The following is a 22190-nucleotide window of genomic DNA, read 5'->3' on the forward strand; positions in this document are numbered from 1 at the left end:
TTAATTAAAATATTGTTTCAATAAAATGTTTAATTTTCACATGAGAAAATATATTAATAATATTTTATTAAATAAAAATAATTTTCAATTAGTGGAATTAAATATATCAATTCAATGAACTATTAAGTTCCCTAATTAAATATTATAATTAAAGATATATGGGAGGTATCCACTCACACCCAAGATAATATATCTCCCTAATTAGAGGTGATAGAATAATAGTCTTTGAATTGATTTGTTCAATTTTGTTTCATCAAAATATTGACTATTTAAATTACTTATTAATATAAGTTGTTTTCTCACATTATGATCTCACCGCATAATACAACTTAATATTAGTTAAACATAAGGAAACTAGTGAGTAAATATTTGCTTATATATTTTGCTTTGCGTGCAAAAATCATTTAGGACAAATACAAAAGACAATAATGTAAATGGTGAAATTTTATTAAATCAACTTGTTAAAGAAAATTAAAAGTATATATAATGAAATAACTACACTAAAAACACTAGATTCCAAGACATGATGTGTCAAGTGATAAGTGATAAAAGTAATATATTTTAATCTCGTTCTTAATGCGTTTGTGGATGATTATTTATGCAAACTAGTGAATTTTATGCTTCTAATCCTTTAAATTCATGTTTCTATACCTAGGATAGCATTTGTGAGCAAAACAAGCGACAAACGAGCGAAAATCAGAGATTTGGAGTAGATTCAGGAGCCACACGAGCTGGACACACGGCCATATGCCAAACCGTGTCAATTTCATGATTCATATTCCAAACGCGCAAAAAATCGCAATTTTTAAGCTTTATGGGAATTTAAACTTTAGATTACGATATTTAAAACCTAAGGTATGATTGTTAATCATATGTTTTTTTGATATAGAATCTATTTTATATCATATTATTTTATCTATCTATATTACAATAAATTCTTTTTTGATTTCACGAGTCAAGTTAACACTAATTCAAATAGAAAAATGACTAAAAAATCCTTCTATTCAAAAAGAAACAAATATTATTATAAATGTGTTCTTGTCTTTTATATTTAAAATCTATTAAAAAAATATTATTATAAATGTGTTCTTGTCTTTTATATTTAAAATCTATTAAAAAAACAATTTAAACCTAAGATAAATTTACAAATTCCAAGATGTTATGTGCTAATTGTAAGGTATGGACTTGGATTCTACGTAGGAAAGTATGAGATTTCTTAAGACGTTTGTATGGACCTAGGATCTTCATTCTCAATAACTGACTTTTGAGTTTAGTTCTACAAAAAATTCGTATCATGAGACTTTGAAGATAAGATACTAATATCCCAAAATCAAAATTTTACTATTTCAATCCAAATTTCTTTTTTCTTTTTTTTACATTTTCTTTTTTCACGCACATTCTAGAAGTTCCATAGTTTCTGTTAAAGAGTAATTACGAACTTTTATATAATAACAATAAATCCAAATGGCATTGCCTGTAGATGATTTAAGATCACAAATTTTCAAAGGATTGTGAATAACGATTAGTTTTATTTTAAAATATTCATATATTTCACCTAATTTAATGTGCTTAAAAGTATAATCAAATGTAGAATATTATTTTCATATTTATTTTTAAATTATTATTTTTACAAATAATTTGAGTACAAATATTTTTTGTTTTTTCTTATCCGATCCTCAAACCTTGATTCTTGGCACTATTGAACAAACCTCGCAATTGAGAGTTATTTTCCACTAGTTTGATTAACCATTTTGAGCTACCTCCCACTAGGTTGCCTAGCATACCTTCTGTCCTCATTATCTCCTTTTTCTCAACATTCGATTCTTCTTCTAATTGCTTCATTTTTTGTTTCTAATACCTGTAGTCTTTCGTGTGATCTGATGTGCTTAAGTAGGAGATTTTCCACTTGCAATTTTTTAATTTCTAGATTAACTTCAGTCACATCATCTTTTGGAGTTTTTTTCCAAATGAATTGTCCTCAAAAAGTAACAGTAACACCTGATTCACAGACAATTTAAATAATAAGATAATTTCATGTTTAGTTGTTTATACATACTAATCTTTTTTTCTTTGATTCATTAATCTTTACTAGGGTAGGCATAAAATTGTTACCCACTATCATGTATGCTTTTTTAGGTATTCAAGGATCAATATTATATATGAATATGTATTGCGAGAGAGAGATTCATTTACAGCGGTATAAAACTTAAATGATTTTTTTTTCCATAACTTTTTATATGATTAATATTTTAACAATCCAACCGTTATATATGCTCGATTCATGTTGATCATTCATGTCAAGTTTGGTATAAATTAAAATTTTTTTACTGTTCATTTTATGTAAAAAAAAACTTTCAATTTTTAAATGTAAAAAAAATATAGACAAGATTTTAGATAGATACGATAGAGATATCATATCTATTCAAAAATTTACATGCATGACAAGAACAAATATGTGATAAGTTTAATGGTTGGATTGTTAAAATATTATTTATATAAAAAGTTATAGAAAAGTGTAAAACTACTTAAGTTTTATACCGGGTAAGTGGATCCCTCCAGTATATATCTGTGTGTGAACAATACAAAGATATATGTGCCAAAAGCTCAAACGAACAAGTAGCTAACTCTTAGTTAGCACTTTTAAAGTAAATTTTTGTATGCAAATATTTTAAAAGATAAACACCTAATTAAAAATTATTCAATTAAATGTTTAAATTGAATGATAAAATATATACTAACCTCAGAAAACACGCACTTGATTTCAGCAATAAATTTGCACTCGGTGCAATAGTAAATCAACTCTCTTTGGTTTCTTTTTTGCTCGCAAACATCACAATAAAATTCCTCCTCTTCTTCATCCGAGTTCAACTCAAATTCAAAAGGAGAATTTGTAAGGGTTAAAGGATGGAGATGAGATTTGTGCTTTATTGTTTCAGGTGCTGAAGGATGACACTGGAAATGGATGTTAATATCACATGGCACACATCGAAGGACGAAGTTATGGCAGTTTACACCACAAAGATGGCAAGTAACATCGGCTGTTTTCTCAATGAGAGTGAGAAGGTGTTGATGGCCACTAAACGTAATAGAGGGCAGCAGCTTATAACAATCCAAATGAAGGTTAAACTTACACTCAGATTTCTGACAGCTATATGCTAAGAGAGTTGAATCAATGCCTCGGAAACATGCATCACAAGTGCGGATATGATCATTGTATGGAAGGGATTTGATGGTGAGAGGGTGGTCGGGATGAGAAGGATGCTTAAGTTTATAAGATTTGTAAGGTAATTTAACATAGCATGATTTATGTAAAAAGAAGTGGTCACGTGATCTGCTACACCTGAAAGTTGGTGCGGGAGCTAAGCAAATCTGTGCACATGCTACACAACGAGGTTCGTTGCCATATTCTTCATCATTTTGGACAAGAGCTAGTGTCTGCGGGTGAGAGAAATGTTGGATCTCTTTGGCATCTTCAGAGTCTATTGTGGGAAACAGGGCACATTTGACATGGAGATTGAGATCACATGCTCCACAGCTAAAACTCATGTGGGAGAAAATACGTTCACCACAACAATCACATTCGTACCAGAAAGGATATGTGATGAATATGAGAGTGCATGGATGGATGCGATGATTGATCAACTGTCGCGGAATGCTCTTCATGCAAGATTTATGAAGGAAAAACTTGCATTCCATGCAACCGTAGGTAGAAGAAGAAGAAGAAGAGCAGAGCTCTTCGCAAATGGAGCAGATCACTTCATCTTTCTGGTAGGAATCAACAAGTTTTAAGGGATGAAGATGAGTGAAATGTTGAATGGTGTACTCCTCATCTGAATATTCTACCATTGGCTTTAGGGCGCATTTCATATGCGCTTGAAACCTGCAACTTAACTTGCATTTATAGAAATAGTCTGAACCGATCCATTGAAAACAAACAAAACAATAACCAGTAAATATTCCAGCGGAGATGGTAAGAGGGCATGGATGAAAGAAACTTTGAACCACTGCTTTGTGCTCATCAAGGCAAGATTTATGAATAAAATACCCACAAGGGTTGCAACCATAGGTCGGGCCAAATAAGTGCCTGTGACATCCTTCGCACCGCTTCTCTGATATCATCTCCTCAATGAATGACAAGGGGTGGCGATGGATGAAATGTTGAATCTGCATTCTTTTTTAATAAAACAATAGAAATTACGTACATCATTGCAAACATGTTGTTGCAATGTATAATAATAGAATTATTTTCTTTTCCTTTTCTTAATGTCTAATTCACCGCTAATTTTATAAATAGCATTACATTACAAGCAAACAACACATTAAAGTAATTCTATCTTTATTTAATCAAATTAGTAAATTAATTATTAAAGTTGATTATCTTTATCACATCGGGAAGAAAAGAATTATAATAGATAATATAAACAATTATTTTATTTACAATCTATTTTACCTTTTATAGCAACTTGTTTTAATTTATTTATACTAGCTTCTTGCTTATGTGATGAAAGGATTAATTCATTTATTTTATTTTTTAAAATTAGCTTTATTTATTTAATATATATACAAAAATTTTAGTTAATTAAAATATTTTAAATAAAATAAAAATATTATCTGATAATTTAATATTATTATTATTAAATTTTAATATAACAAGAAGACATTATGACTATTATTAAATTTTAATTTAAATAAAAAATATTTAAAATATAACTTAAAATAAATAATCATACAAATATATTTAAAATTCAGTGGCATGCACCTTATCTTTTGGCAATTGGCTTTTAAATGAGAACTATTTTATATATGCTTTAATTAAATTTTACAAACGAATAAATAAGGTGATACCTTTAAGATATATTTTTAAAATAAAAATAAAAAATAAAAAAGGTTGACATATTGGGTCAAGCGGTGATGGGAACAAATACTTAGCTTCATTAGAAAGGATTACATTCGATCACCGAATTGGTTCCATAAAACCATTTTTTTTACTTGAGTTGATTTGTTTGAAAATCGTTCTTTTGCTTTTAGGGAAAAATTAATAATTTAAACCGGTTGTACTTAACAATTTAATTACAATTTCGTTAATCTGGAGTTTCAAAAAATGGTTAAAGTTTGCAAGAAAAAAAATTATCAAAACTTTAAGTATTTTATAAAATAGCAAAAAATATTTAAAATAATAGTTTTCTAAACCAAATAGCATGCAAATGTCAGAGTAATAATTAAATGCCATGCTTAAAATAAATAAGCTAAACAATCTTAAATCTACGATATAAAAGCATAAATAATTATTACAATCCCGTAAATAAACTAATTAAGGGAAACTTTAAATAAAACTTAAAAATAGAATAATGAGAAAAAATCAAGTTGCTAATCCAAGGGTCCTTCGATGCTATTCCGAATCCTAATTTTACAACGGCTCAGTGTCAGACTAAATTCTAAATCATTACATATAATTGAAAAACAATAAAGCATATAATAAATAGCATAGTAGTGAAGTAAGCATTCTTCATGGAACATATAATAAATCAATATCTAATCAATTTTTATATGATGCAATGTAATTTATGGATTAAGTTCTCTTCCGTTCATTCTATCTGTCCTCAAACATTGTTCGACACTCCAAAACCCATATCAATAACTCATCATCCTAATTCACCACTTATTTTATGCATAGCCTAACATTGCAAGCAAACAACAAGTTAAAGTAATTCCATCTTTAATTAATCAAATTAATAAATTAATTGTTGAAGTTCATCATAGTAAGCGACTATCTGATTACATCGAGAAGAAAAAAATATAATAGATTACAATGAGAAGAAATTGGATCACAACCCTAATTCTATGCTAGCCTAACATTGCAAGCAACGAAGACATTAAAATAATTCCTTCTTTAATTAATCAATTTAATAAATTAATTGTTAAAGTTCATCATAATAAGCAACTATCGTATCCCATCCAGAAGAAAGGAATTATAACAAATAATATAACAATTATTTTATTTACAATCTATTTTAACTTTTATTTACAATTATTTTTGTAAAAATATTTTTAAAGAATTATTTCTTAAAATATTTCTATATATCATTTTTTAAAACATAAAATTTCTTCTCTCCATGTAACACCCCTCGCCCGCATCCGACGCTGGGACGGGGTTCGAGGTGCTACCTGACTTTTACTAACACTTCTATACTAAACAGGGCCATGAAATCTCAAATAATTAAAAACTTTTCTTTTCACATACAATCTGTCCCATATACGGGCTTACGAGGCCCAAAACATACATCCGGAGTGGTTTGGGACCCAACTGAGAACTCATGAAAAACTTAGAAAATCTCTTACATCAAGGCTTCATACGCCCGTGTCCCGAACCCATGTCTAAAAACCTAGACAAATACAAGGCTATTTTCCAAGCCATTTTGTCACCCTCACAACACATGCACACATACTTATACAATAGCATACAACATGGATAAATTAGGCATTTTAACATTCCTAACATGTCATGATTATGGCAATTTCACATGCAATAGATATCATAGATTTTACTAACACCTTTACCACATTCATACTATAATCATTATAAACTCATCACATAATACCATAGCACATGCATGCATAATTAAAATAGATTTACAACCCCATAATCAAAATAGGCCAACACATATGGTTAAAGCCATATCACATACTCTAATATTTAAACTCCTATACATGCCATAGGCTCAAAGTACTTGAAATCACTACACCAATAGTGTTAGCTTGACAATGTGATAATATCTCTGACGGCCTCCAACCCGAGCTAACCTGGAAACTCTCGATACCACAAAGGTGAAAAAAAAGACGTAACTATCCCTTAATCGATTTCTTTCCGTTTTAGGTCCAAATCTCGATTTTTATCATTATAAAGGGAGTTTCTTTGCTGAAAGTTTCCAGCTTCTAAACCCTTTCTTTGCTGCCATTTTTTTCGGTGGAGAGAAGATGAAGAAAAGATGATATTTTCTTTTCTTTATTTTATTACTTATTTGTCAAATAAGTCACCCAACACTTACCTAACATGTTTGACCATTTCATTCCTTGTCTCATGGCTGGCCATCACTCTTTAAATGGCCTAATTTCACTTTAAAGACCCCCAATTTATAATACAAGGCAATTTAACACCTTTAGGTATTAAAACTCAACTTTTACCTTTTACGCGATTTAGTCCGTTTTCGAAATTGGACTAGAAATCGCTAAAATTAACTTACCAAAATTTACATGCACTTATAAAATTATATTATAACACAAAATAATACTAAAATAATTTTCTCTAGCCTCGAAATAGTGGTCCCGAAACTACTGTTCCAACTAGGCCCAAAATCGGGCTGTTACATTTCTTTCCCCCTTTAGGGATTTTCGTCCCCGAAAATCTTACCAGATAAAAAATTGCTCTCTACTTTCACGAGTCACTTATATCTTTTTCTCAAAGCTTACAAAGCAACTCAGCTGAAGCTCATACTCAGGATTTCTGTAACCTTTCCACAATTACCATAAAATTCTTGGCTCAATTCAAAATACTGAAAACTGACATTCTAAGAACTATAAGCTTAGAAACACAACTCGTCCCAATCCGTCTAACAATACCTCTATATATACCAAAATAGTGATACGGACTACTATCATCAATCTATCACAATCCATTATGGTATCTCTTATTTCCCGGAGAAGAGAGACATCCCGATACAAAATTCATACTAATCATTTCTCAATTTTCTCTTTCAATGTCAGCACTGATAATTATAATCTTGAATATATCTGATAATCGGCTTTACCCGGTAGTCAATTTAACATCCTTTGGAAGAATAAACAAAGACTGCTGTGAACTCTGTACACAATTCTCTGCATAGCCTGAAGTTTCTCAGTACCCTAATCTTACTCTGAAATAATAGTAATAGAAACTAGAAATCAAATCTTCCTTGCAATTCCAAATTAAAATTCGAATCATACTGTACTTGTTTAATTTACCACTTATAGCCACATTTTTATACTCTGATATCAACTGTTTAGAAACTTTACTAACATGAATCAAATGATTCCAACTTCATAGATATGGTCTCTTTATTAATCAGGATAACTATACTTATAACATCTTTCGAACAAGAGAAATCCAACTAATATGTTTCCATAACATACTTTCAAGAATAAAACCCCATCATTTCTGACTGTACGACTACTTACCAAAGAACACGTAACGGTATTCTCGAACCAGAGAATAAACTTAAATGCACATAACTCAGATTTACTTTTGCAGAATAACCATTCTTTACCCCAAGAATTTTAAAGAAATCTCGATACTGAAATCCCCACACTTTTATAGTTGAGTCAGAAGCATAATCATAACAGATTTTAATGTCGCAAGTCAAAGATTACTCGTAAAGATAAGCCAAGCTCGATAATTCTCGAAACAGAAAACGAGAGAAAGGCCAATATAAGAAATTCCAAGATATAAAGACTATACCAGAAATTCGAGAATATAATCCATAAGAAAATAATAAAGATGATCCAGAAAATCCCTCAGAGAAAACCAGAAGGAAACTACTGTCTAGACACTCTAGAATTCCTCATAACAGAGATAATATAATTCTCGTATATATATAAACCATAATCAATAGAACATCAGAATAATCTCACATAGATTTTTACTATCAACTTCATTTCAATATATTAGAATAGAAATCTGAAGAGATGGGGAAAATGTCAATCATAACTAACTGGACTAATAGAGCTTTTCATCTAATATCACGGTCACTAGCATCCTCGTATGATAAAATTTCCATTCGAAAGGGATAACCATACGTATTCCCCAGAATTGAGGAAAACATAGATACTCAGAAGAGAAAGATAGCCATCACTTTTGTTTAATTGAATCTGTCATACTCAGACATCTGTGCAAGTCCGACATTATTCCTCTAACTAATTCTGTCTTTACTAATCTCATACTATTCCATTATTGTACTCTTCAGTTTCACTTTTGCAAGCTTATGCAACATATCTCTCGAAAATCTCATCGTATAACTCTATTCTGGTAAGGGGGCGAAGATTGTAAAGGCTCTAAACTTTTGACTCTCAAGCAAATACATATTCAACAACAATATAGCATTACACACATCGATTCAAACTTTTCAAATTTCCAACTTGTTATGAACACATTTTCACATATCTCAGTAATACATGCAACTTTATATCATGCGAATATTAGCTAAACATAAGTGAACTTATCATAACTCAAACTTTCATTTCTTTTTTTCTCAAATTACCCTTAATGTCTTATCAACTTTTCACATTTAGTCTTAATCACTTTCCAATATTTATCAAATTGGAGAACGTCTTATGGTTTTGAGTACATCGTTTACTTGATGCCATAGTCCAACTATGGTCTTGTACTAGCTTTCTTCTATCTGTGTCGATGCCGTGTCCCAGACAGGTCTTACACTAACACATGTAACAATGCCGATGCATGTCCCAAACATGTCTTACACTAGCACATCTCGTAGCCGACACATGTCCCAGACATGTCTGACACTGGCTAACATCTCGAGCTCGATGCATGTCCCAGATATGTCTTACACTGGCTCTCATATTGTGGCTGATGCATGTCCTAGACATGTCTTACACTAGCCTTCGTCTCAATGTCAATGCTATGTCCCAGACATGGTCTTACACTGGCACACAAATCTTATGTATTACCATGGTCCAACCATGGTCTTTTCCGTTAATTCATTAGTGAACAATCGTACTCATTCCCTGCGTTCCACCCAATTTGATCTTTCATTACAACTTTCATGCTATTGTGACATTTATGATTCTGTAACTGAGATTATAAAGCATAACATTACTGCATCTTGACTTCATCAATCTAGACATAAATGTCAACCTCATGTATATACTGATTATTAATCATGCAATAAAAGCATTCATACATACATTTTGTCATTTCAAGAAAATTTCTTTCTTTTCCTAAACACTTGGCCAAATCAAGTTAGACATTTAACATCGTATGAATACTAACATGCATAAAAGCATTTTCCACAACTTAACTGTGTTTTACTCCACTATTTCACATTCTTTATCTCAAGAGTATCACATAATGAATACTAGTTCATATAAAAAAAATATGGATTTCTTTTCTTACCTTTCCCAATTTTCAGCATATCATAAGCATAATTCAATAATCTCAACTTTACTCTTATCTCTATCAAGATTTACTCGATTGGAACTCATTCCTGTCTTAATCAACAGTTTTATTAGGGCCGAGAGATATCACACTATCACGAGTAATACTATGACATGTATAGATAGACTCTCTTATGCTAGGTTAGTCTGAGAATCGACTAAACCATGCTTTGATACCACTAAATGTAACACCCCTCGCCCGCATCCGACGCTGGGACGGGGTTCGAGGTGCTACCTGACTTTTACTAACACTTCTATACTAAACAGGGCCATGAAATCTCAAATAATTAAAAACTTTTCTTTTCACATACAATCTGTCCCATATACGGGCTTACGAGGCCCAAAACATACATCCGGAGTGGTTCGGGACCCAACCGAGAACTCATGAAAAACTTAGAAAATCTCTTACATCAAGGCTTCATACGCCCATGTGGGTATAGAGCACATGCCCGTGTGCTAGGGATACGCCCGTGTCCCGAACCCATGTCCAAAAACCTAGACAAATACAAGGCTATTTTCCAAGCCATTTTGTCACCCTCACAACACATGCACACATACTTATACAATAGCATACAACATGGCAAAATTAGGCACTTTAACATTCCTAACATGTCATGATTATGGCAATTTCACATGCAATAGTTATCATAGATTTTACTCACATCTTTACCACATTCATACTATAATCATTATAAACTCATCACATAATACCATAGCACATGCATGCATAATTAAAATAGATTTACAACCCCATAATCAAAATAGACCAACACATATGGTTAAAGCCATATCACATACTCTAATATTTAAACTCCTATACATGCCATAGGCTCAAAGTACTTGAAATCACTACACCAATAGTGTTAGCTTGACAATGTGATAATATCTCTGACGGCCTCCAACCCGAGCTAACCTGGAAACTCTCGATACCACAAAGGTGAAAAAAAAGACGTAATTATCCCTTAATCGATTTCTTTCCGTTTTAGGTCCAAATCTCGATTTTTATCATTATAAAGGGAGTTTCTTTGCTGAAAGTTTCCAGCTTCTAAACCCTTTCTTTGCTGCCATTTTTTTCGGTGGAGAGAAGATGAAGAAAAGATGATATTTTCTTTTCTTTATTTTATTACTTATTTGTCAAATAAGTCACCCAACACTTACCTAACATGTTTGACCATTTCATTCCTTGTCTCATGGCTGGCCATCACTCTTTAAATGGCCTAATTTCACTTTAAAGACCCCCAATTTATAATACAAGGCAATTTAACACCTTTAGGTATTAAAACTCAACTTTTACCTTTTACGCGATTTAGTCCGTTTTCGAAATTGGACTAGAAATCGCTAAAATTAACTTACCAAAATTTACATGCACTTATAAAATTATATTATAACACAAAATAATATTAAAATAATTTTCTCTGGCCTCGGAATAGTGGTCCCGAAACTACTGTTCCAACTAGGCCCAAAATCGGGCTGTTACACTCCATGTATTTCAAGTATAAATTCATTATAATATCCTAAAAAATTAGATAAAAAAATCTCAAATATTTACTTTAATGCAATTATAAATTGAATAAATAAATAAATTTAATTATTTTGAAGTTAAATAAATATAATAGTTTTACGTTCTATCTTTTGAAAATTGGTATTTTAAAGATATATTTTCAAATGAAAAGAAAAGTTGATAAATGGGGTCAAGCTGAGATGGCTATATTGGAAGAATAAATACTTAGCTTGGTCCTTTAACAGGAATTATGAAAGTATTCATTAAAATAAAATTTATGTATAATTTTAAATTTTTTCTTCCTTTTTCTTAAATAAAAAAATCTATTAGATTACATCATAAAATGCATTAAATATAGTTAAGTTGTATGTAACAATTACCGGCCATAACAATATTTTTGCTACAACAGTCAAGTTTTTAGTAGAATTAATTTTTTTTTGTGTTTTATTCTAACCCTCTAGAACAACTTTTCCCTTATAACAACAACATCCATAGTTCTTTATAACAAGATATTATTTAAAATTTTAACTATTTCATATAAGCAAGCCTATTAACTATAATTTATATTATATTAATTAAAATATTATTTAATAAAATATTTAATTTCATGTGAGAAATATATTAATAGTAAATAAAAATAATTTTTAATGATTAAAATTAAATATATCAATTTAATAAAATATTAAATTTCTTAAATAAATATATCAACTCAATTAACTATTAATAAATTATAACTTTTTTGTCTTAATAATTGACAAAGGGTGTTTATGGATTCACATGTTTAATCTCCATTCTTTTTTAATGAAACAAATATACAATATTGTTGCACACATGTTATAGCAATATATAACAATTGAATCATTTTCTCTTACTTTTCTTAATAATTAATTCACCATCGACTCTATGCATAGCAACCCAAACATTAAAATAATTCCATCTTTAATTGATCATATTAGAAAATTAATTGTTGAAGTTAATCGTAATAAACTTTATTGATTTCATTTATTTTGATGAATAATAAATAATTGAAAGGCATGCACTTTTATGTTTTGGGAATTGACATTTTAAATGAGAAACTGTTTTTTATATGCTTTAATTAAAATTTAGAAAGGAATAAGTAAGGTGATACTTTTAATATATTTTTTTCAAATTTAAAAAAAAAAAGTTGATACATTGGGCCAAGCAAAGATAGGAATGGCTTACGTTGGAACCATCAACTCTTTCAAGAACAAAAGAATTATAACAATGTTTCAACATAATTCAAGTCTTTTGCATTACCAATTGGAAATTACAAGGAAATAACCGAGGTTTAGAGGGTCAATAAAGCGACCAATTTATTCATTATTGTTTCAATCATGGTGAGGATTCAAACCTCAATTGGACATAAGGGCAAAAAAAGAAAACTACAAATACATAAATAAAACGAAAACAAGCTGAAGAAATAACCTATCTGACACTTTTGCAGCTCAGAGACATTCAACTCTCCTTGAAGATAAGTTTTACCAAAGTTGCTAAGAGAAAGTATGTGTTGGTGTTTGAAACAAAGCAAAGCAACTAGAGTCGAAGGCTTGTGCAGCAAGTCTCGTGACTTGGTGAAGAAACAAAAGCAGATTTGCTAAGAAACAACAAGAACAGAAATTGAAAGCAAAGAAAATGGAGCATATATTTGAATGAAATTCAATGATTTTCATCAAGTAAAAGTTTTGGCTTGTAGCCATTACATATATCAGTCATTGACTGAGCAAAATAAGTCAAATACATCACCTAATGTATACCTAATACCACTAAGACACATTGAAACTTGATAAATAAACTTGTACAACAAAACAAAGCTGAATTTTTCAGCTCAATCACCACCTAATTACATCAATCATAAAACAAACATAGTTCCAAGTAAACTAGAATGCATTATATTGCTAAGGCTTAGTTTGGATGGGCGATTGGATGCGGTGCGGTGCGTTTAGCTTACTTTTTGTCTCACGCTACAGTATCGCTACAGTATCTAATCTCACCGCCACTGCTGTTTTTACACTAACCGCAAGTAAACGCACCGTCCATCCAAACTCACCCTAAACTAACAAAATGACTCAAAGTGAGTGACAGTAGCATTTGGCTCGGCTGCTTCTGGTCTTGGCCTGGTCTACACGATCTGTCTGCTGGTGCATGTGCTGCCTGCAAGGCCACTTTCTAACAGTATGGCACGTCTTACTTGGGAAGTCTAGTTTCTGGGTCAAGAAAAGCCAGTTTGTCATTTGAAAGCAGAATAGGGCCTTTACCAGGTCTTGTACAGATGAACTAACTGACATCCCGAGGGTATTTCTGAGCTGAACCATTTTCAGGAGGTGGGGACAAAGCTTCCACATCCTTCAATCCCTCAAGTCTGGTATCTTTAAGTATAGTCTTATCACCGAGAAGGTAGCTGAATAAAACGGGGAAAATGAGAAGTAAATAAAGTCAATATCTGACAAGTCTTAAGGGGAGAGATTGCAGTGACAAATGAACCTATAAAATACATGAATGGATGTTTTTCTTATGATAATATGGTATGGGAATAATCCAATTTCGGTATCATGCTCTTAGCACCTGCATTTCCATTTACCTGTCCAGATCAGTATCAGACTTTGGAAGGAAGTCGAAAAGCAGCCGCTGAATTAATTGAGCAACTGCCTTTCTATCTCGTGCAATTAAAACTGTATTCGGCCCAGCGTCAAATGTAAATGCCACCTGTCAGTTTTTCATCATAAATTTCCAAGTATAATTGCAGCTAAAAAGAAGAAAAAGAAAAGCATATGTCCTATGTTGTAGGCCAATTTTGGCCCGTTTACAAAATACCCGGGCCCATTAAACCATTTAACCCATCCTCAAACCCAAAACCTAAAATTAACCTAGCCCAACATCCAAGCCCAATCCCAAAACCCTAGACTCCCACTTGCCTCTTCCCACTCTCCCATGCTGTCTGCCACCAGCACCACTCCCACTCTCCTATGCTGTCTGCCACTAGCACCATCACAGACTCCCACCGCACCTGCAAAGACAGAGGAAGGAAGCAAACATGCAACAATAGTAAAAATAGTAAAAAAATAGTTTGTAAATAAGGCTATAAAAGTCGAATGAAAAAGATTGTAAAGGGAGGAGGAATTAAAAAAAAGCATAAAATACAAAAACAAAATACTAGTTCCAGTGATACCAAATCAAGCATAATACCAAATCAGAAGCCCAAAGGTATCGAAAACGAAAGTTTAAAACCTAGGCTGATTTCTTTTTTTTTTCTATTTTAATTTCGTTTTTTAAGCCTATTTTTTCATCTATATTTATTAAAACATATAAAAATATAACAAAAAAATAAAATAAAAAATAAAAAATTTTACCTTTTTCTGACCACCGTACACGGTGGCCGGCGCCGGCGACGGACGGCGGCCGACGATCGGCCGGTGACCGGCCCCCTTGGCCGGATTTCCTTCCCCCCCTCCCTTCTCTCTTCTTTCTCTCTTTTTTTTTCTTTCTCTCTTCAAAATGATTTTTTTTGTCAAATTTAGGCCTTACATAGCCCTCCAAAACGACGTCGTTTTGGGGGCTGCCATTTAAACTCAAAACGACGTTGTTTTGATGCGACCCGGTCCGACCCGACCCGACCCACCTCAGGATCCGCGTGTTTTTGGAAAAGGGGGAATTTGCGCGTGCGGTCCTTCCGCTTTTTCAAGCTTTTGCAATCAAGTTTTTTATTTAATTTGGCCCTGGACGTTATTCGCCTTTCAATTTAGTCCTTGGCTAAGCGCAGTGTTTTAATAGTTGGGGATATTGCGCCCTTGGTCCCTCCAGGTCATGCGCGCGTTCTAATAAGTCCTTTCTTTTTGTTTTTATTGCGAATCCGCCCCAACTTTCTGTTTTAATTTCGATTTAATCCTTTTTTATGGTTTAGCTATTTTGTCATTAAATTAGTTAATTTTATCATTTTTATTATTATTTATACTACTATTTCCTATTATTATTATTGTTACTAATATCAATCTATTACTATTATTAATATTACTATGTAGTAATGTATATTTTACATACGTATATGTATATATACATTTATATATGTTGTTAATTTATTACTTTATTTTAATATCTTTATTATATTTACTTTTTATATTTTAATATCATATTATCATGATTATACTTTATATTAGTGTGTATATATATATTTTATGTATATGTTTTTAATATATTTATGTATATACTTATGTAACATTATTATTAGTCATTTTTATCCCTAATATTTATGTATTATGTAAATATTTTAATATTATATTATGTATATATTATGTATATCTATATATTTTTCATATATATTATGTACCTATGTTTTCAATATTGTATGTTATATATATTATTGTATATATATTTTAACATTATTAGTTATACATCTTTTATACTATTTTATATATATTTCTAATATCATTGTATATTTCTAACATCATTATTATTTATATATATGTATGAATTTGTATAGCGTATGAATTGTTTTTATATTATTATCATTTCTAATATATATTATATATATTTTATATATTATGTATATATTTTAATGTTATTAGTTACATATAATTCTTATGATGTTCCATGTATATATTTTTTATATCATCTTATGTACATATATAAATACTATGTTATATACATATATGTAATATGCTTTTTAATACCATATTTTGTATGTATTATTATATCTATTTTTATCCCTATTATATTTATTGTTAATACTAGTACATATATTTTATTATATGAGTATATATATACTTTTATATATAGTATTATTTTCATACATTATCATATTTATTATTATGCCTATTATTTTCACTATTATCACTTATTATTTTATTTTAATATTATTATATATATTCTTCATATATGTTATGTACATATTTTTTTTAATATCTATTTTATACATATGTATATATTATATTTTTTTTACATTACTAGTTATATATTTTTACTATCTTATGTATATACTTCAAACACTATATATAGTATATTTCTAACACTATTACTATTTATATATATATATTGTACGTACATACTCTTAATATCTTTATTATGTATATATTCATTGTTTTTATCTCACATTGGATGTTATTATTACGTTTAATATATTGCATGCATTGTTATTGTTTTAATATTTTTGTCATATTTATTATTTGTTTCAATGTATTTCCAACTTCTTTATTTTTTGTCTCCCGCCCATTTTATATCATTCTGGTGTTCATTACTTTAAAGATTTTTATTTATGTTTTTACTAATTTCAATAAATAAGGCAATGTTTCGCATTTTGGAACGTCGAAGAATTGTGCCCTAACTTACGGGGTTTCGGTTCTCTCGTTGGTTCTAAATAGCTAAATATCCTTTTGAGTTTTGAAATACACGGATTTCCAATACAAATTAAAAGACGACCTTGTGCTCGGGAATTCATGATATTGTGTCCTAACTTACGGGATGTGACACTCCGATATCTCGAGATAAGGAAATCTTTAAACAAATCGATTTAAGCTAATTCAAGAATTTTAAAATCAGTATTAATAGAAAAGATCGTATTTCAAGTCCCTTCCCCGATTTTTAATTTTCAACATTAAGATACTAACTAATCAATTCGGTACCAATTTTTTAGGCGTGCCGAGGGTGCTAATCCTTCCTCGCACGTAACCGACTCCCGAACTCATTCTCTCAAGTTTCGTAGACCAAAGGCCCTGTCTTAGTAAACTAAAATTGATTTATTAAAACAAAGGTGATCCGATCACACCTAATAAAAGATTGGTGGCGACTCCCGTTTAAATTTTCACTTTCAAACAAAGTCGATCCCCGTTTTTAAAAGAATGGTTTCGACATCCTAGAAGCCCAACACAAGTACTAAGATATTCAATGATTCCTAACATTAAATGGATTGATCTAGTTCAAACACATGACAAGAAACGGTCCGAAGTAACAGAAACATCACATGCATACATACATACATACATACATATATATATGTATGTATGTCTATACAGTGTGGAGAAATATCTTTCTAAGGGAAGAACTTGGTCATTATCAACAGCACATTTTGAACGAAAATATCAACAGTTACAAAATAATGCTTAGTCATAAAGCAATTCGCCACTTAAATTACCTGGCTTATTAATGATCTTAGGAAAAGAGTAGGAAAAAATGGCTGAAATCATCAGTCAGAGATTGCCATTTGCCAATAAAGAAAAAAATCAAGTAGTTCCCTTTTTGCAAATACACTAACTTCCTTAGCCCATGCCATATGTTATGCAAGCCTGGAGAGAACTGTTCTCTCTAGGGAGGTTTTTGCTAGAGAGAGATAGAAGCAAGGGAAAGCGTTTGATTATGACCTTGAGTCACTTTGCTAGCACAAAGAAATTCTTTAACTTGGATAAGGTGGCAAGTGATTTTGTGGATCACCATTGGAGGTGAAAGACTTGGAAGGCTTAACCTCAATAACAAGTTTGGTGCTCAAAGGATACATGGGTCTTTTAAACTTTAGATTACGATATTTAAGACCTAAGGTTTGTTTGATATAAAATCTATTTAATATCATATTATTTATTTATCTATACTATAATAAAGTCTTTTGCTAAGTTTGATTTCACGAGTCAACTTGACACTAATTCAAATAGGAAAATGACTAAAAAAATCCTTCTATTCAAAAAGTAACAAATACTATTATAAAGGTGTTCTTGTCTTTTATATTTAAAATTAATTAAAATAACAATTTAAACCCAAGATAAATTTACAAATTCCGAGATGTTATGTGCTAATTGTAAGTTATGGACTTTGATTCCACGTAAGAAAATATGAGATTTCCTAAGACGTTTGTATGGACCTAGGCTCTTCATTCTCAATAGCTGACTTTTGAGTTTAATAATACAAAAAATTCGTATCATGGGACTTGAACATAAGATACTAATATCCCAAAATCAAAATTCTACCATTTTAATCAAAATTTCTTTTGTTTTTTTTCTTACATTTTCTTTTTTTCACGCACATTCTACAGGTTCCATAATTTCTGTTAAAAAGTAATCACGAACTTTTTGTAAAACAAATGTAAAAAATATCTTAATTCAATTAAAAAAATTACTACCATGAAATAGATATTAATCGACTTTGATCTTTCTACTAAATAAATTTATATAATAATAATAAATCCAAATGGCATTGCCTGTAGGTAATTAAAAGATCACAAGTTTTCAAAGGATTGTGAATAACGATTAGTTTTATTTTAAAATGTTCATATATTTCACCTAATTTAATGTGCTTAAAAGTATAATCAAATGTAGAATATTATTTTCATATTTATTTTTAAATTATTATTTTTACAAATAATTTTATTACAAATATTTTTTAATTTTTTCTTATCGTTTGATCCTCAAACCTTGGTTCTTGGATTATTGAACAAATCTCCAACTGAGAATTATTTTCCACTAGTTTGATTACCCGTATTGAGCTACCTCCCACTAGGTTGCCTAGCATGCCTTCTGTCCTCCTCATCTCCTTTTTCACACCATTCGATTCTTCTTCTAATTGCTTCGTTTTTGTTTCTAATACCTGTAGTCCTTCGTGTAATCTGATGCGCTTTAGTAGGAGATTTTCCACCTGCCATTTTTGAATTTCTAGACAAACTTCAGTCACATCATCTTTCGATATTTCTTTTTCAAATGAATTGTCCTCAGAAAATAATGATGACACCTGGTTCATAAACAATTTAAACAATAAGATAATTTCATGTTTAGTTGTTTATACGTACTAATCTTTTTTTTCTTTGATTCATTAATCTTTACTAGGTTAGGCATAAAATTGTTACCCACTATCATGTATGTTTTTTTGGGTATTCAAGGATCAATATTATATATGAATATGTGTTTACGGGAGAGAGATCCATTTACAGCAGTGTAAATCTTAAATGGTTTTCTTTTCTATAACTTTTTATACTATTAATATTTTAACAATTCAACTATCATATATTCTCTATTCATGTTGATTATTTATGTCAAGTTTGGTATAAATTAAAATTTTCTTACTGTTCGTTTTATGTAAAAAAAACAACTTTCAATCTTTAAATGTAAAAAAATATAGATAATATTTTAGATAGATACGAGAGAGATATCATATCCTTTCAAAAATTTACATGCATGACAAGAACAAATATATGATAAGTTTAATGGTTAAATTGTTAAAATATTAATTATATAAAAAGTTATAAAAGACTGTAAAACTACTTAAGTTTTATACCGAGTAAGTGGCTCCCTCCCGTATATATATGTGTGTGTGAACAATACAAAGATATATGTGCCAAAAGCTCAAACGAACAAGTAGCTAACTCTTCGTTAGCACTTTCAATGTAAGCTTTTGTATGCAAATATTTTAAAAGATAAACAACTAATTAAAAATAATTCAATTAAATGTTTAAATTGAATGATAAAAGATATACTAACCGTAGAAAACACGCATTTGACTTCAGCGATAAATTTGCACTCCGCACAATAGTAAATCAACTCTTTTTGGTTTCTTTTTTGCTCGCAAACATCACAATAAAATTCCTCCTCTTCTTCATCCGAGTTCAACTCAAATTCAAAAGGAGATTTTGTAAGAGTTAAAGGATGGAGATGAGATTTGTGCTTTATTGTTTCAAGTGCTGAAGGATGACACTGGAAATGGATGTTAATGTCACATAGCACACATCGAAGGATGAAGTTATGGCAGTTTACACAACAAAGATGGCAAGTAACATCGGCTGTTTTCTCAAAGAGAGTGAGAAGGTGTTGATGGCCAATAAACGTAATAGAGGGCAGCAGTTTATAACAATCCAAGTGAAGGTTAAACTTACACTCAGATTTCCGACAACTATATGCTAAGAGAGTTAAATCAATGCCTCGGAAACATGCATCACAAGTGCGGATATGATCATTGTATGGAAGGTATTTGATGGTGAGAGGGTGTTTGGAATGAAAAGGATGCTTAAAATTTACAGAGCTGTAAGGTAATTTAACATTGCATGATTTATGTAAAAAGAAGAGGTCGCATGATCTGCTACAACTGAAAGTTGGTGCGGGAGCTAAGCAAATCTGTGCACATGCTACACAACGAGGTTCGCTGCCATATTCTTCATCGTTTTGGACAAGAGCTAGTGTATGCGGGTGACAGAAGTGTTGGATCTCTCTGGCATCTTCAGAGTCTATGGTGGGAAATAGGGCACATTTGACATGGAGACCGAATTCACATGCTCCACAGCTGAACTTCATGCCGGGGACAATATGCTTGCCACAACAATCACATTCTTCTCTACCGTAAGGGTCTGTGATGAATATGAGAGTGCATGGATGGATGTGATGATTGATCAACTGTCGCGGAATGCTCTTCATGCAAGATTTATGAAGGAAAAAGTTGCATCCCATGCAACCGTAGGTAGAAGAAGAAGAAGAAGAAGAGCAAAGCTCTTCACAAATGGAGCAGATCACTTCATCTTTGTGGTTGAAATCAACAAGTTTTAAGGGATGAAGATGAGTGAAATGTTGAATGGTGTACGCCTCATCTGAATATTCTACCATTGGCTTTAGGGCGCATTCCACATGCGCTCGAAACCTGCAACTTTACTTGCATTTATAGGAAAAGTCTGAAATACGTTTAAAACAAACAAAACAATAAGCATAAGATCCAGTGGAGATGCTAAGAGGGCATGGATGAAAGAAACTTTGAACCTCTGCTTCGTGCTCATCAAGACAAAATTTATGAATAAAATACCCACAAGGTGTGCAACCATAGGCCGGGCTAAATAAGCGCATCTGACATCCATGGCAGAATTGGTTTTCTCTGAACTTCTTCACTAATGACAAGGGGTGGTGATGGATGACATGATAAAACTCCATTCTTTTTTAATGAAACAATAGAAATTACGTACATCATTGCAAACATGTTATTGCAATATATAACAATAGAATTATTTTCTCTTACTTTTCTTAATGCTTAATTCACCATTAATTTTATGCATAGCCTAACATTACAAGCAAACAACACATTAAAGTAATTCCATTTTTAATTAATTAAATTAATAAATTAATTATTAAAGTTGATGATGACAAACAACTATTTTTATCACATCGAGAAGAAAAGAATTATAATAGATAATATAAACAATTATTTTATTTACAATCTATTTTAACTTTTATAGCAACTTGTGTTAATTTATTTATCCTAGCTTCTTACCTATGTGATGTAAGGGTTAATCTATTTATTTTATATTATTAAATTAGTTTTATTTATTTAATATATATACAAAAATTTTAGTTAATTAAAATATTTTAACTAAAATAAAAATATTATCTTATAATTTAATATTATTATTAATAAATTTTAATATAACAAAAAGACATTATGAATATTATTAAATTTTAATTTAAATAAAAAATATTTAAAATATAACTTAAAATAAATAATCATGCAAATATATTTA

At 30.7% G+C, this 22190-nt stretch overlaps 2 protein-coding genes across 2 annotated transcripts; both read right to left on the reverse strand.

The window, feature by feature from the left end:
* Positions 1-1938: 1938 nt before the first annotated feature.
* LOC107933273 (uncharacterized) lies at positions 1939-3846 on the reverse strand. Its single transcript, XM_041086157.1, has 2 exons — positions 2740-3846; positions 1939-1998 (listed from the first exon to the last, which is right to left on the reverse strand). The coding sequence occupies exons 1-2, from the start codon at positions 3844-3846 to the stop codon at positions 1939-1941; spliced, it is 1167 nt and encodes a 388-aa protein (XP_040942091.1).
* A 15170-nt stretch (positions 3847-19016) lies between these two features.
* On the reverse strand, positions 19017-21638 carry LOC107933272 (uncharacterized). Its single transcript, XM_016865445.2, has 2 exons — positions 20176-21638; positions 19017-19429 (listed from the first exon to the last, which is right to left on the reverse strand). The coding sequence occupies exons 1-2, from the start codon at positions 21286-21288 to the stop codon at positions 19085-19087; spliced, it is 1458 nt and encodes a 485-aa protein (XP_016720934.1). The 5' UTR covers positions 21289-21638; the 3' UTR covers positions 19017-19084.
* Between the last annotated feature and the right edge of the window lie 552 nt (positions 21639-22190).

This window comes from Gossypium hirsutum, chromosome A13, assembly GCF_007990345.1.
Source record: "Gossypium hirsutum isolate 1008001.06 chromosome A13, Gossypium_hirsutum_v2.1, whole genome shotgun sequence".
Classification (NCBI taxonomy): Eukaryota; Viridiplantae; Streptophyta; class Magnoliopsida; order Malvales; family Malvaceae; genus Gossypium; species Gossypium hirsutum.